Genomic DNA, 16,874 nt, shown 5'->3' on the forward strand with positions numbered 1-16,874 from the left:
TGTAGGGAGGAGAAACCAGACTGGTTTCCTGCTACTGCTCATATTTTCACTAAAACCCCATTTTACTGGAACCAACATTGAAAAAAAAAACAGTACATTTTATTCAAAACAAGGAATATTGTTATTGACAGAGTTGCAGTGATAATGAGGGCGATCAATTTTCCCTCCTCCATTATGGGGTATTGAGCAATTTGGGAACAAACTTGTGGCTTTATCCTGTCTAGGATCAGCATTTGAAAACTTTTTTCTCCTCTTTTTTTTCAATTTTGCATATTTAGATTTTAAGTATTCTTTTTTTTAGAGGGGGAAAAAAAGAGTAAAAACAAGAGAAACACGTCCCCTAATATGTTCCCTAAAGCAATAAGTGAAGTGCTGTAATAAAAACTGAAAATTATAGACATATCTTTTTTTTCATTCTTATTAATAATACATTGTGATGCTATGTTTGCATCTTGCTTTATACAGACTGTCTTCCCAACTCTCACCCTAAATTAAGAGTGCAGTTACCAAATAACCTAGGTTCTGGGAGAAAGCTAAAAGACATAAATGTACAAGCTCTGATTCTGCCTGGAGCAGACAGGAAGAGGGAAGGAAGAGGTGTCAGCTCTGTTGGTATAGCAAAAGACACTTAGAATGTAAAGTGCATTAATGCTGCAGGCTGATTTCCCTGAAAGGGTACCCAAGATAGGAATTTGCTTGTTTGGAAATCATGGAGGGAGGGAGTTGGGAGAAAGGCAGGAAGAAAAACAGGTTTAAACAAGGGAAAGTGCTATAAAACAGTGTGATGTCTCCTGAAGTCAAACATCTTCTTGAGAATCTGACGTATTTTCTAGACTACAAAAAAAGGGTATCGCCTCCCTGGCTACAATTTGGATGTGAATGTATATATACATAGGTGTGTGTACATGCATGGATTCATGTGCTCATGTGTGCATATGCTATATGTACACATTTGTTTATATAGGGAAATAGTCATATATTAATATATAAAGCTGCATGCCTACAGGCATGTGCATTTATGTGTGTGCATTTACTTGTATGTGTGAGCACTAAATGTGTGGTGCATGTATGCATTTATAAATAGGTAGGGCTATACCTACATGGCCAAAGCATCTACATTTTTGGGAAGACTGTCTTCAGCTTGTGATAGGTATACTCAGTCTAAAATGAAGGTGTAGGTGAGATGCCACAGTATCTTTAAAGATTTAATTGATATTTCTCCCACTCCAGACAATATCTTACATGATAACAGAAAATAAAGTGTGAACAGCTAAAGAAAAATTTTAAATTAGTTCACTGTGAAATACAGAGTTAAAAAGTTGTTGACAGTTGGGAGCCAGAGTGATAGCACAGTGGGTAGGGTATTTGCTTTGCCTGTGGCCAACCCAGATTTTATCCTCAGCATTCTATATGGTCCCCAGACCACAGAAGGAATAATTTCGGAGTGCAGAATCAGGAGCAACACCTGTGCACTGCCAGATGATGCCCCCAAACAAACAAACAAACAAACAAATGAACAAAAAAGTTGTTAGTTAAGTTTCAGTTATGCAGTGTTCCAACCTCTCTTTCTTCACCAAAAAGTATAGAAGACACTTTTCTTATTTTTCTCTTCCCCATTTTTCACTTTTTGGACCTAATGAGATTTTGTAAAGGAAAGCCACATATATGTCTTCCCAAATATGCCCATGTAGAGCAGTTCTGTGAAATCTTTCATAAGCCAAAAATTTATACAGTAAAAAGATCAGTTGCTCAGCCTGCTTGCAGGGCAGATTGCTCTGCATTTAATGGTATGCTGAAACTAGAGGATGCTCCACATCAGCCTGACATCGATGAAAGAAATGCATAGAATCCAGAATCTTTAAATATAAGAATCTGATAACAACAATAACTGAAGTGTGAAAAAGTTTCATGGGGACCACGGAGAATGACGCGGATTGGACAGACTGGCATGCCTGGAACCCAGAGTTGGTCTTATGCCAATAAACTTCGGGGGTGAGGCCTTCTTGTAATTAGGCCAAGGATTTTTTTTCCATTTTCCCCCATATTTTTCTGGACCTATGCAAACAACGGCGATTGCCACTATCACACCTTTACTATATTTTTTTACTCTTATCCTTTAAGAAAAAAAAGAAAAAGAAAACAATTTACTGAACTTAAAAACTGTAGTAGAATGCCTGTCTCTAATACAGGAAGGGGATGGGAAGGGGGGGAATATTACACTGATGAAGGGAGGGTGTTCTGTTTGTGACTGTAGCCCAACTATGATCATGTTACTTAAATAAAAAATATATTAAAAATCAGTTGCTATTAATTTATGGGGACATTTCTTGAACACTCAGACCATCAAATGACCCATACAACCTTACAAAATAAAACATCACACTTCTAGAATCACTTGACAAAAGCAAAAGACACTGGCAAAATCCAGCTTACATTTACATCAATTCTTGTTTAAGGAACTGGATAAGACAATTCCATGATATGCAGGTATCTAGAAATGTTGCAGCTAAGTCCCACAATCAGTGTGCTCATGACTTGTGACTTTCATCATAAAACTGAAAATCCCTTTAGGTTTCTTCTGGCTTTTGATAAAGGCACTTAAGCAGGTCTTTTAATAAATCATAAAATCTAAGTGTTGTTATATGTTCGCAAAGTGGGTCTATCTTCCTCAGATGGCCAGGAATGCAGGGAGTTATCTGAGAAGAGCCTAAGAATAGTGCATTTAGATGATATTTATTGAAAAAACACTAAGAACTGTAGTCTGTGCTCTTCAATGACATAAATACAAGAAAAAATCTTAAATTCTACTAGAGGTTAGATGTACTAGAGATTAGATAACTATGCAGTGTCCAAGTGGTGAAAATGTTGGGAGAACCAGTATGGCAAGAGGGACCAGTGAGTCTTCCCAACAGGGTACCCATGGTGGCTGAGCTCTGTGCTCTGAGCTGGCTTGGCTAATTATAGTAGACAATAGAGAAGGCTGCTTTTGTCACATTTGGTGATATTTGGTGTGTGTGTGTGTGTGTGTGTGTGTGTGTGTGCATGCCTGTGTCCATGCATGTGTGTTGCAAAGGAGTGGGAAAGGCCAGAACTCTGCTGGTTGTACTCCTAGGCAGACCATCTATATTAGAAGGCATGAGTTAAAACTTAGGACTAACAATTATTTTGTTGTTGCTTTTTGGTTTGGAGGGGCATCTCAAGTGGTTCTCAAGAGATCTGGAGCTTCTCCAGGCAATTATCAGTCAACTGGGACAGAAGTTTTATATGAGAGTCTGATACTATGGTGCTTCAGTGCTAGTGATGAGGACCACCAGGAAAAATGTGTGGTCTTTGGGGGTTTCTGGGACCATATCCTGCAGTGTCAGTGGAAGATGGGACTAGATATCTAACAGCATAATATCTAACTTTGCGCGGTTTAATTCTTCTATCTAGTTAGTCCCCTCAAACGTAAGACTGTTAAATGAAGAAATAATATGGGGAGGTGGAAGGGTTCCCACAAAGGGATCAGTTTCCTTCCAACTCTAGCTATTGCAAGTATTCTTGATGAAGCTTCCTATCTGGGAGAGACTGGGCTTCAATGTAAAATCTGGGACTTTTAAAAGTTTATAAGGAATACTGAAGCTGCTCTTGTGTGACATGGGCCACCACTACATCTGGGCAAATGAATGTCTGACCTACCTATTTCAATCTATTTGAATTTTTCTCCTTTATGTAACTTACCACAAGGACCTTCCATGGCTCCTAGACTAGCCTGAAGGACCTGAACCATGCAGTCACATCTGAAAACACAAAATCCAGATGAGGGTGCAATTCTCACTGCTCTGTGGAGGCACAGTCTCATTTAAGGACAATTTAGGATTCTTTTACAATCTGCCTCCAAGTATTCTCACCTCCATGGCTCACTGCATTTGGTTTGATTTCCTCTTAGCTCTCCAAGGAGATCCAGTGTTCCTTGGTCAGTCACATCCAGTCCCTAGTGAAATCAGAGAAGAACCGTCAGATCATGTGTGAAGCAGGGATGCTCAGGATACTCATGACCTCCTGCCAAACAGCCTTGACTACGCCCAGTAGCCCTTTGCATTTGGGCCTCATCAGGATTTTTGAAAAGCTTGCATCCCAAGCTATTGAACCAGAAGTGCTAAGGTACTGTGCACTGTGCATTGTATGCTGTCATGTTCCTGGCAGCTGTGCTCCTATAGGACAAGGCAAATACAAAAGACTGAGTGTAAGAGGCAGGAGTCCTATTGCCTCCTTCTTGGTGTGGGATGTTGCAAGTCCAGGGAAGAGCCTTTGACCTGTGTGGGTCCACAAGATAGATCTAGTCTTTTCTATGGAGTTTCAGGGTCTGGAATTAGGGGAGTATCACTCAGGGTCCTTCAGACTTTGAAGACTAAGGGAAGCTTATGGGAAGATTTGGTGGAAGTGACCTCAAGTTGGGAGGTTCATAATGTGAAATTAAAAGGGGACAATGGATTGTAGAGACACTACAGAGAGTAAAGAAATTACCTTGCATGCAGCTGACCTGAGTTTAATCCCTGGTCCTACCATATGGTCCCTTGAACCCTGCCAGGAATAGCCAGGTGAATACTCAGGTACCCTGAGTACCACAGGGTATGGTTAATAAATAGAAAGGGAAGGTGGTAGGAAGGGGTACAACTTCAGGTAAGTGACTCTGCCTCTCTCTAATCCTTTGGAATATGGGTAGACAGGGGAAGATAAATAGACATGTGAAGTAGACATATAATAGGCACATGAAAATGCTCTTAAGAGATGGGACATGGGGGATTGTGAGACTATCACAATCAGAGGGAACAGAAGCAGAGTCAGTCAGGGACAGAGACCACTTTGGGAAGGGAGACAGAGGCACTTAGCATTCTATTGTATCCTGTGGAAGTTTTTAGGCTGGCAGCCTAAACTCTCCTGATTCCTGGAGAGTTGAGCTGGGACTGAGGCTGTGTAAGAGAATTAGGAGACAGAACAAAAGGCAGGTAGGTAAGGCTATAGGAGGGAGGTCTCCTGGTACACTGCTGGAATGAAAGCCACCCCCTCAAGTCGGTGGCATAGTATCCATGCCTCTCTTAGCTCTCTTAGGTCAAGGGCACTATGATTAACTCCAATGTTTAGTAATGTCCCCCCAAATTTAGACCCTGACAAAGCTATTTCCTCTTAAGGTCCATTTAAGATTCTTAGCTGGCTTTGAACTAGGCAAGACAAAACACTTAGATTCACTAGTTGTCTGGTTTGGATTCCAAGATAGGCTGCACAATTCCTGTGAAGCAAAATGGAGGTGTTCTAGGTAGAAAAAAAGCATGGAGGAAGCGTTTAGGGAGCACTGGAAATACTTTAATAATGCTGGAAAAAACTTCACTGTGGAAGATTTTTCCCACAATTCTCTCTATGTTATGCTTTTCAGACAGTTCCTACGTCTTGGTTTCTCTTCACCTGCAAGGAGTACAATGAAAATCTCCACTTCACCTCATGCTCATGGAGGAGATTCCAAAGGCTCAGGTGAGGACAGAGGAGAGGAGAGAGCAAAGATGCTGGTGATTAAAGGAGAAAGGCAGTTGACTCAAATTTCTGTAGCACATGCTTTGCATGTGGGAGCTCTAAGGTTGTTCCTCAGCCTGGTTCTTAAAAAAAAAAAAAAAAAAAAAAAAAAAAAAACCCTTTGGGAATAATTCTCAAGAACTGCCAGACGTGGTTCCAAACTAAAAGAAAAGAAAATAGAGAAGAGATCAATTATAGCAAGTAGGAAGCAGGGAGATTTTAGAATAGTTTTGTCTGTTGTCCAATGATGCCATTGAGAATAAAAACACAGAAAACCATGGCTCATGGATGGAGAGACCATATCTGGAAGGAAAATACAACCTTAGTCCTCTGTAAGGTGATAGTTTATGTATATATTGGTTTCCTTTTGATCTGGGTTAAAGATATATAGTGGAGTAATTTCCTAGTAGAAATTGGCATCTCTGTTGGTATCCCTGGACAGAGGTGTCTGTTGATGGCCTTTTGCATATCTTCTAGCTCAGAATGTCTTAAGAAGTAAGGAGGTCAAGTAATGGGTGGATGCCTGAATAACAAGCCAGGCATTTGAGAACATGCTGGTGCTGAAAGAAACTTGCAGAAAGAAAGCTGTAGACATGCTGAATGTCATTGCATATAGAACATTAAGGCTAGGAGACACAGTAAGAAGACTCAGGTTTAATCTCTGGCTGAGAAGGGGGATCAGAGCTTTCAGGGAGATTGGCTATTGTGAGGAAGTATAGAAATTGGTGAGCTAATGGGGCAAATTCCGTGACAGCAACAAAAAGTAGTATACTAGATGGGAAAATGGGCTTGTGGAATTAAAAAAATTAAAAAAAGCAATTTCTAGGAAAAAAACTTATTTGCAGTTTTTTGAACATTAAAATCAGAAGAGAGAGCAGTAAATCATTCTAGGTGAGTACTATCCATGGTGGTTAGGAAATGCTTGGTGGCTCTGCAGAACCTCTGCTATTAGTTTTTTTTTTTTTTTTATCAGTGTTGAACAGAGACAAACCTTTTCTTGTTTGTTTCCTTAGGATCACAGATAGCTGCACTAGAGACTGTGGAAGGTCCTGTGGGAGCCCCTTTGAATGCCAGCCCCTGGACTACAGTTACTTCAGCTCCGGTCTCCTCCAAAGAAGGCCCAGGCTCCACTGTTGCTCTCCAGATGGCCCTGAGCCTAATTTCCATGGCCTCCCCACGCAACTTGCAGCCACAGAGGGCAGTCCTGGCTCCATCATTTGTGGAATTTGACATGGCCATGGAAGGTTATGGGTATGAGAAGATCATCTGTATGTAAAATATGTTGGCTAAAATTTCCAGACAAATTACAAAATTGATTGTAGAATTGCATTTTCCATCAGTGATCACCACTATGTTGTGAAAATGACCATGTCATGAGTCTTTTTGGTGGTATTAGTCCCCCTTGGGACTGTCTTTTCCTATGGTAGGGATTCTCTCTCATATGAGAATTGGCCACTTTATGTCTTGAGAGTTTTATGGCATAAGAAGACAAAGCATGGATGTCATAGCTAGAGGGTGGCTTGCGTTTTCATGACTCAACTCTCATTCTTTCAGATGTTTGTTTATCCCCAACCTGTCTATGGTTATGGGAGCTAGCACCGAGTACTCAGTCTCTGGAGGAATTGGGACAGGTAGGTATTTCTTGAGAATTTTCTCTTATATAAAGTTCTCACCTTGCCCTTGATCATTTAGGAACAATTCTGTCTTGACTCATGTGGGAATTGAGCTTGACTTCGGTCTTCTTTGCATAGTGTTAACCTCAATTAAAAGCCAGACTTCCTTTGTTGGGATAATTAGTGTCTGGGTTTTGATGAGGGATAGCAGTAGAGAAGCTATCATACTCCCAGCCTATCCACAAGTCCCCCAAGTTTAATTCTGTTTATTTAGTAGACACAGCGAGTTGCTTCTGTACTGCTTACCCCATTTCACAGTAGAAGGGCATGAATCTACTTATAGGGCAATATGTACTGTGCAAGGTTCAGCAAAGGGAAGCTCAAACTTTTTCACTACATGGTGCCTGTAGATCTATGGATCAAATGACAGTGGAGCTAAGTGTTGTACTCATTTATCCCCTCAGTAGGGTTACAGGGACTAATAGGTGGAACAGAATTGGCAGGAGGCTCTGAAGATCTAGTCTCAAGATGGGAATATGATTTATTTTTGTAAATATGAAGTAGACAAATAAAAAATCCTCTGTTATGTAGAGAGTATATGATGTGCAATTGGGCCAGATAAGGAAGAGTAGTAGCAGGGCATCTCTGGACAGATCTGTGTCTTGTTAAATCTGAACCAGTTTCTCCTGTGTCCTCCTCAGGTGATGCTAGATCATTCCCTCCACCAGTGGGCCTGACCTTCTCCTGCTGGTTCCTGATTGGCAGGCACAGCACAGCCCTCCATGGCCACCCACTGCGCTTTCTCAGCCTTGTGCGTCACATGGCCAGGACTGAGCAGTCCTTTGTGTGCTTCTCTGTTAGCCTCTGCCCAGAAGACCTCTCCCTGGTTGTGTCTACAGAAGAGAAGGTGTTTCAGCCCCTAGGTATGAGTTGAGAGCCAAAGTGAATTTGGCTCATACTTGATCTGTGTTTTCAGTCTCTTAAAGATATAAAGGTGTAAAGATATCTAACATCTTGATGACCTTTCATGTCTCCTTTTGAAGTCATGCCTTGGACCTCCACACCTGCTGACATGCCTAAATAAAGATTTGTGTCTACCATGATCATGCTCTGTCCTAGCTGTCATTGTCAAGCACACCAGGCACCAGGTCTATGCCCTGTAGCTTTGGGAAATGGCATTCTGAAAATGTGGCTCTGTCCTTGCAGATTAGTTTGAATGGTGACCTGGACTGTAACTTCTGTGGGTCACAAGCCACTTACTTTTGGGAGAAAGTTTTAAGAAGACACATACCACTCAGACAGAAAAAGGAGTCCTCGACATAAGCTCAGGCCTACAGAAGACTTACAAGGGCTTGGCATAGCAGGATGGGGTTATTATACTTGGGACCCCTGCCTTCCTGTCCTTCTGTGGTACAGGAATTTTCTCCTATGCTGATGTTCAGAACTTAGCCTGCTTCTCTTAACTCATTTGACTTTGCTCCCCGCCTCAGTGACTTGAAATGGTATATGAAGATTATAGAATGCTATTCTGTATGCCCTGTGAGTGTCAATATTTCAGACTGAAATATCCCTGACACTTAGCATAGCTGCCTGCTTTTGGTTCCTCTAAGTACTTGGATGCATGTCTCTAGGTGGGAGGTAGTATCGGTGTATATATAGCCACTAAACCTAAAAGCTGGGCCCAGGTTTCATAGTCCTGGGCATGTTACATGGCCCCTCTATGTTTCATGAAGGCAAAACTACGTCGAGGAGAGCAACTGCCTCTCAGAGCTATGACAGAAGTGAGCAAATTCATATTTGTAGCAGTCCCTAAGACAGTGTCTGGCATAAACCAAAGGTGCAGGAACTACTACTTCCTTTGTGAGCATTTTGTACTTGTGGGCTTGACCCTGTCTCCATAGCCCTCTGATATCTTGATGATGGGCCACTGGAACTGGGCAAGGCTGAATATTTATGCTTTATTGCAGATGTTATGGAACCTGAGGATGACCTTGAGCCTTCTGCAGGACGCCATCTTCGTGTCAGGTGTGGCCAGCTGCTCACTTGTGATCAGTGGCATCATCTGGCTGTAGTGATTACCAAAGAAGTTAAAAGGAATTGTACTGTTTCCACCTATCTAGATGGCCAAGTTATTGGCTCAGCCAAGGTGAGCTAGTTCTGCTGAGTGGTACTTGCCCCATGAGCTGACTGACCCCTGGAGTGATATCAGTTTGGCTCTTTGATTTCTTTTGGTGTGGGTTGGGATTCGGATCATTTTCTATTGACACCCCCTCCCATTTAATTCTCCAGAATGCTGTGCTCAGGGCAGAAAGAACATCTTTGTAAAATGGGATTAAAAATCATGCAACTAGGGAATAAGGCAAAATGGAACTAAGATTAGTCATGGCTGTTATGACCATGAAAACCATCAAAGGACAACAAATCTCCAAAGTGATCAAAGTGAGGATGATCTGTTCAAGAGCGATTGTACACAGAGAGAGGAGCACTGCCTATGGTGCTTCCTTTCTAAGATTAGGCTCACTGGGAGTCTAAGGCAGCAGATTTATATTTTGCCTTGGGATCTAGAGCTAGAACTCACAAAGACACCAGCACGTCTTGCCAGACTTGGTGTAAGAATATGAGAAATGGCTGAATTCTGCCTGAGAAAACTCACGAAGCACAAGCAGTTAGCAGAGGAACACCTCCTCACTGCTTTTTAGAGAGTGGTGAGGGTCTATGGTATAAGAAGTTGTCTCATGAGAGAACATGAACAGAGATTAGAAAAGCATTAGAGAAGGCAGAGCTCAGAAAATCAAAGATGGCGGGTGTAGCTGAGGTTCCCAAGGTTTCAGACACATATGAAATCTAAACTACATTCTCAATACACCCAGAAAAGTATTTAAAGTTCTCATACAGTTGTCTTTAGATCAGTCACAACTAGAATCTGTGTGGGAGTCACTTGGTAATGTTTTCACAGTTCCTGAGACTGTAATAACCAAATGTAAAAACTACTGAATGCGTACGCTTTTAGGGCTATGAATAGGTTTTCTCAATTTCAACAGTATTGACATTCAGACTACAGGGATAGTTTTAGTTGTGGGGACATAGTCTGTAGATATTAGGATATTTAGCAGCATCCACCACCGTGCATTTAAATGGTTCCTTCTTAAGACCTTGTTTTATCCAGGTTGCGTAGAAAAATATTTTAGACATTTACAACCATCCCTCACTGGAAAAATAACTTTAGCTTGAAAATTATTAAGCTAGAATAACTTCAGTTCTGTTAAGCACATAAAGATAAATTTCATGTCACTCTGGTAAAATTGTTGCATCTGAAAATAAGAATAAAGTAAAATAAGTGGTACCCAGATATTTCCACGACAATAAAAGTGTTAATCCATTTCTCCTTTCTTTCTTTGTTCTTTCCTTCCTTCATTTCTTTCTTTGTTCTTTTTTCTTCCTTCCTTTATTTTTCATTCCTTTTTTTCTTCCTTCCTTTCTCCTTTTTTTAATTCAGTATTTAATGCCTACTATGTGTTAGGTACAGATTTTAGGACTAAAAATTACCTTTGTACACCAGATACTTAGAATTTGTACAAGCATATTGTACAAATTAAAGATTATATATTAATTTTTATGTAGCAAAAAAATCTTCCAACATATATCAAAAGCTGTGAATTAAAAAATTATTGCTATTTTATGGTTTACAGTATATTTAATAATGATTTCTTTGGATATTTAGTAATGATTTATCAGGATCTGAACCTTTTAGGGTAATATTTTTGATGTATTTAAAGAAGTGAATGTCTTTGATATTTAGACTGCTCTTTCTCTTAGCTAGCACACAGCAGGAATATATTTCACCTTTAATAAATTTCTTTGAATTTACAATCATATGAGATAATATGGACTGACTGATAATATTGTTTAGTTAATATCCAATTCACAAATATCCAGAGTCAGCAGGAAGGTTGAGAGTAGAGTGACATGATGGGAATATGTCAAAATATGCTGGTATAAGCCATGGAGAATGGTCAAGAGCCAACTTTTACAGAGCTGATTTTCCAAGATGATCTAAAAACTTTGATCAAGATCACCAGGTGGAATTGAACAGGGATAAAGATTTGTATTTGAATGTCTTCAGCATTTGGTTAGATGCAACATCTAATGAGAAAGAATAAGATGGGATTACCTAGTCTGGGGATGGCCCTATCTAATAACTGTTCTCAAATGTTAGAGGCTTTGTTTTTATTTCTAAGGGAAGATAAATTTAATTTAGAAAGGTAGAGAGTATTTTAGTTTCTAAATTAAACAAAATTACTTGGGAGTAATCTTGGGAATAATTTGAGTAACTAATAATCCAGAAAGGTATGTAGTCAGAATTTGGGTAGAAAGAGGTCAAGTAGACTGAAGAGATAGAACAGAACTGTAGAGTAGATTCAGAAAGTCTCTGTTAGGAGAATAGAAAAGGTAGGGAACAAAACAGGACTCAATGTAAGCAGCCTTGGTTACTGAAAACTTTTTTGGTCTAGTTTAAGGTCAAATTTAATTAGCAGGGAGTAAAAGAATATTTCTAAAATTATTTGAGTTTTATTTAAAATAAAGCTATATACACTTTCAGGTATATAGTAAATTTTTTAGTTATAGAGAAATGCAGACACATTTTGAAGTAGCAGAGTAATAGAGAAAAATAAGAAAATGTATTATTTATTTATGTATTTAATTTTTTTAAATTTAAATCATTGTGATTTACAAAGTTATTTATAGTTGGGTTTTAGACATAGAATATTTCAGGACTAGACCTCCCATCAGTGTCAACCTCCCTCCTATGTTTCCAGAGTTCATCCCATTCCTTCATACCTTTCCCAACCTGTCATCATATCAGGTACCTTTTTAAGTTTGATTGTTAAAGTTTGGGTCTTATTTTTTATTGTTGTTTATTCTGGTTTGAATATTTACTTCTGTCTTTTCTTAATATCACCAATGCACCTGAGACCCCTTGGCTCCTATCCCTTGTCATTCTATGTGTCTTTCTTCCCTCAATCAATTTCTTTTTTTCTTCTCATTATATTCTGGGCCTAGAGTATTCTTGACAACCCCATTTAAGCCATTGCATTTCTTCATGCAGTTATTCTAAATACCACATAACAGTTATATCATCTTGTATTTATCCTTCTTCTGGCTTACTTTATTTAACATAATATCCTCCAGTTCCATTCATTCTTTTCTGTTATTTTAAGTTATTTATTATAAGTGACAAACAATTTCTAATAAACATATACATTTTAGAATTTACTTATTAGTGTCTACAAAAATCTGCTGCAAATTCTTTTTTTGTTTGTTTGTTTTTGGGCCACGTTCAGTGGCACTCAGGGATAACTCTCAGACCTGCACACAGAAATTACACCTGGCAGGCTTGGACAACCATATGAGATGCCAGAAATTGAAACCATGTCAGCAACATGCAAGGCAAACATCATATCCTCTGTGCTATTGCTTAACCTGTGATGCAAATTCTTTATAGGAATTGCATTAAATCTATAGAGCAGGGGCCGGAGAGATAGCATGGAGGTAAGGCATTTGCCTTTCATGCAGGAGGTCATCGGTTCGAATCCCAGCATCCCATATAGTCCCCCGTGCCTGCCAGGAGCAATTTCTGAGCCTGGAGCCAGGAATAATCCCTGAGCACTGCTGGGTGTGACCCAAAAACCACACACAAAAAAAAATCTATAGAGAAGGAATTAGGAAAATACTTTAAAGAACTGGAGCACATAATTAAAATTTGGGAAGCCTGGCTTGGAGTTTAACTTTTGGCATCACATGATCTGAGTATTCCAGAAACACCACCTAACCACTGAGCTAAGTCTGTAGATCAAATTAAGGGGGAAAATGATATTTTAATATGTTACTTCTATCTATGAAGATGACATATTTCCCCACTAAATATGTTTCTAATTGTTTCATCATCTTTTTGATACCATATATCAAAAATCATTATGCATACTCTGTACATATTTGATTTTTCTTTTGAACATTTGGAACCTGTTTCCTTATTTAACACTTATATTTGTCCTAGAAATGTTTTTTGTTTGTTTGTTTTTTTGGTCATGCCCAGCGGCGCTCAGGGGTTACTCCTGGTTCTACTCTCAGAAATTGCTCCTGGCAGGCTCGAGGGACCATGTGAGATGCCGAGATTCGAACCACCGTTGGTCCTGGGTTGACCACTTGCAAAGCAAATGCCCTACCGCTGTGCTATCTCTCTGCCCATCTAGAAATTTTTTTTTTGGGCCACACCCGTTTGATGCTCAGGGGTTACTCCTGGCTAAGCGCTCAGAAATCGCCTCTGGCTTAGGGGGACCATATGGGACTCCGGGGGATCAAACCGCAGTCCTTCCTTGGCTAGCGCTTGCAAGGCAGACACCTTACCTTTAGCGCCACCTCACCGGCCCCTAGAAATGTTTCTTCAGATTCCTTAGAATTTTCTACATGGACGTGACATCTACAAATGAAAACTGTTTTTTTTTTCTTTCTTTCCAATTTGCATTTATGCAATTATTTTTTTGTATGTAAAATTAATTGGACAGTACAGAGCCCTTTTATTATTAATGACAGGTACAGAAAAATGTTCATTACTAAAATGTTCATTTTAGTAATTCTTAATATTTCTTAATATTTTTTTCAAAGACAGATTTTTAAGCTTCTTAGCAATTTATTTGCTGCATACTTCTCAGGTTTTTTGTTTGTTTGTTTTTGGTTTGGGGGCCATACCTAGTGATGCTTAGGGGTTACTCCTGGCTATATGGTCAGAAATTGCTCCTGGCTGGGGATCGAACCGCATTCCATCCTAGGTTAGCGCTTGCCAGGCGAATGCCCTGCCGCTTGAGTCACCGCTCTGACTCCATACTTCTCAGTTTTAAAGATTTCTTTTTTAAAACCTTTTTTAGATAAATATGCTTTACTTTGAGAGAATAAGTTGTATTATTATGTAATACTGTCTTTAATTGATTCTAAAATCATACAGCTCTAATTACCCCCAAAACTTTGTATTTGAACAGATGTTATACATTCAAGCTTTGCCAGGATCTTTTCTCTCAATGGATCCCTCTTCATTTGTGGACGTTTATGGGTATATTGCTACCCCTCGAATTTGGAAACAAAAGTCATCTTTAATGTGGCGTCTTGGGCCCACGTATCTCTTTGAAGAAGCCATTTCAATGGAGACACTGGAAGTTATTTACAGACTTGGCCCCAGGTACTGTGGTAACTTCCAAGCTGTACATATCCAAGGTATGGAGTGTTTTGATTTATAATGTTCTTGCTGATGTTATTTTTTAAATGGACATCCAGTTATTTATAGCATATTTATAAAGTATAAACTCAGCACAGGTCAGTCATTAGGGAAGACCTCTTTAATTGGATCATTATATATTTACAACCCAATAGAAAATGTCGCAGAAAAGGAAATGACAATATCCTTTGGATTTAAACTCCAAAGATCATAATGGAGGAGAGTGGGTGGGTCATACCATCAGTAAAGAAAGAGGAGAGAATGAGATAAATAAGTTACATTCCATTTAATGAAGAAGCTTTTTAACTAAAGTATACTGTTGTCTTCAATTATTAAACAGGCAGACAAAACATCCACATTTTCATTATTGATTGTTGGCTGTTCAAGCAAGGAACATTGTGCTCAGCCAAGTCAAAGGGTCAGCTCCCATCTGGGAAGAATGATAAATGAATCTGTGTGTGGAGGTCTTGTGCTTGGTGAAAGGCAATTAAGCGCTGTTGAGTGTTTCTGTCTCCAGCCCTATATATTTTTTGAACTTTATTTCCTTTGGCAAATGGCAGTGGACAGAGAAATGTAGCAAGGTCAAGTCCAGAGCCAAAGTCTTGCCCACTCTCATACCATGCACCTCTTGGGGACCAACGTGTTAATTCTCAGTGAATTCCTCACCGTGGACATGATGCTTACTTTCATCTTAGCTTATTTTTTAAAAATTATTATTTGTTTATATATTTAAAGTTATTTTTTTATTTTTATTTTTGTTTGTTTTTGAATACATCCTTCTATGCTCATTACTTAATTCTTGGTTCTGTGTTCAGGGATCACTCCTGGTGCTGCTTGGGAGACGATATGCAGTGCTAGAAATTATACTGGAATTGGCACCATGCAAGACAAATTTCTTATTTGCTGTACTAACTCTCCAGCACCAATTTACTTTTTTATAATTCAACTTGCTCATCACTTAAACTTTTGATTTTGGAGAGCAATGTAGGAACCTCTATAGATGATTCAAAGTTTAGCAATTGTACAACGGGATCATATCTATTTCATGTTAAAGTTAACATGCTGAGTTTCTCTTGAGTCTTCTCTGAGCATCAGAGAAGCACAAATAAGGACAAACCATGAGGAATATAAACACAAGGCATGATCCATACACTGCCAATAGGCAGTCTCTCAGTGATTGCAATGATTAGCAGTGATCACAGTGATTAGCAGTAGATACTGATTCTTTTGATCATTAATTATTTTGGTAAAGAGAAAGTAGAAATAGTTAAACTTGTGTTATTTTAGGAGAGGATCCCATATTAGGAAGGACAGCCCTGGTTGCCAAAGAAAAGGTTTCCTTTGGCCTTCACGTAGCCAGCTCCTCCATCACCAATCTTGCAGACATCAGAAGCACTTACAATGAGGTAGACAGCCGCCTGATTGCCAAAGAGGTATGTCTTGTAACTTCACTTGCTATGCCTGTATAGAATCTTGATCTTAGGACTTGCTTCTACATTTTGCTAAAATGATCCCTAGTTCATGTTTGCACATGTATAGATTGAAACGTAGAAGCACCGTCACACTTCATTTGTTAAGGTAACTTATGTCTCTTTACTTAATAGCACCCACTAAGATAAAATCTTTATTTGTAATTGCCTTTAAAGAAAGTAATCTTTTACATATTTTATATAATCTTTTAATCTTATAGAGTTAAGTTGGAACAACTGAAATAATACAAAAACCTCTCTGACACTGAAAATACTATTGACCTTTTTGGGGGTACTATTGATCCCTCAACACTAAAAAATATTTTGTGTATTGTATTTAACTTGAAACATAAGATTTGCAAAATGCAGACAAAATTGTTGAGTATGCCTTTAGATTTATTTATTTATTTATTTCTTGATTTTTGGGCCACACCCAGTGATACTCAGGGTTACTTCTGGCTATATGCTCAGAAATCACTCCTGGCTTGGGGGCAGGGGTGGATATGGGACTCTGGGAGATCAAACCATGGAACATCCTAGGTCAGCCACGTGCAAGGAAAATGCCATACCACTGCTATAGCTCCGGTACCCATTTATTATTTTCTAATTTATGTATAAAGAGCTATTTTGCTTAATGCTGATAATTTGGGTTAATTTATTTACATTGTATCCACCTTCTGAGATTGAGGGTTATCTCCCTTTATAAAGGTAATGGATCAGAGATTGAGTTTTTTGAGCACAAAAACTACCACGATATGACTTCCTTCCTTCTTTCCTACTTTCCTTTCTTCCTCCCTCCCTTCCTCCCTTCCTCTCTTCCTTCCTCCCTCCCTCCCTCCCATCCTTCCTCCCTTCCTCCCCTTCCTCCCTCCCATCCTTCCTCCCTTCCTCCATTTCTCCCTTCCTTCCTTCTTTCCTTCCTCCCTCCCTTCCTCTCTCTTTCCCTTCCTCCTTCACATCCTTCCTCCCTTCCTCCCC

The 16,874-nt window shown here is 39.4% G+C and overlaps 1 protein-coding gene across 1 annotated transcript in view; it reads left to right on the forward strand.

The window, feature by feature from the left end:
* Nucleotides 1-16,874, forward strand: part of WDFY4 (WDFY family member 4) — a 239,321-nt gene that overhangs the window by 61,261 nt on the left and 161,186 nt on the right. Inside the window, exons 13-20 of the mRNA XM_049790636.1 lie at nucleotides 3,929-4,143; nucleotides 5,414-5,508; nucleotides 6,561-6,798; nucleotides 7,102-7,178; nucleotides 7,862-8,083; nucleotides 9,128-9,306; nucleotides 14,195-14,426; nucleotides 15,715-15,860. Coding sequence (XP_049646593.1) covers nucleotides 3,929-4,143; nucleotides 5,414-5,508; nucleotides 6,561-6,798; nucleotides 7,102-7,178; nucleotides 7,862-8,083; nucleotides 9,128-9,306; nucleotides 14,195-14,426; nucleotides 15,715-15,860 — 1,404 coding nt within the window. The remainder of the gene's footprint in view (nucleotides 1-3,928; nucleotides 4,144-5,413; nucleotides 5,509-6,560; nucleotides 6,799-7,101; nucleotides 7,179-7,861; nucleotides 8,084-9,127; nucleotides 9,307-14,194; nucleotides 14,427-15,714; nucleotides 15,861-16,874) is intronic.

The sequence above is a fragment of the Suncus etruscus genome, chromosome 17 (assembly GCF_024139225.1).
Source record: "Suncus etruscus isolate mSunEtr1 chromosome 17, mSunEtr1.pri.cur, whole genome shotgun sequence".
Classification (NCBI taxonomy): domain Eukaryota; kingdom Metazoa; phylum Chordata; class Mammalia; order Eulipotyphla; family Soricidae; genus Suncus; species Suncus etruscus.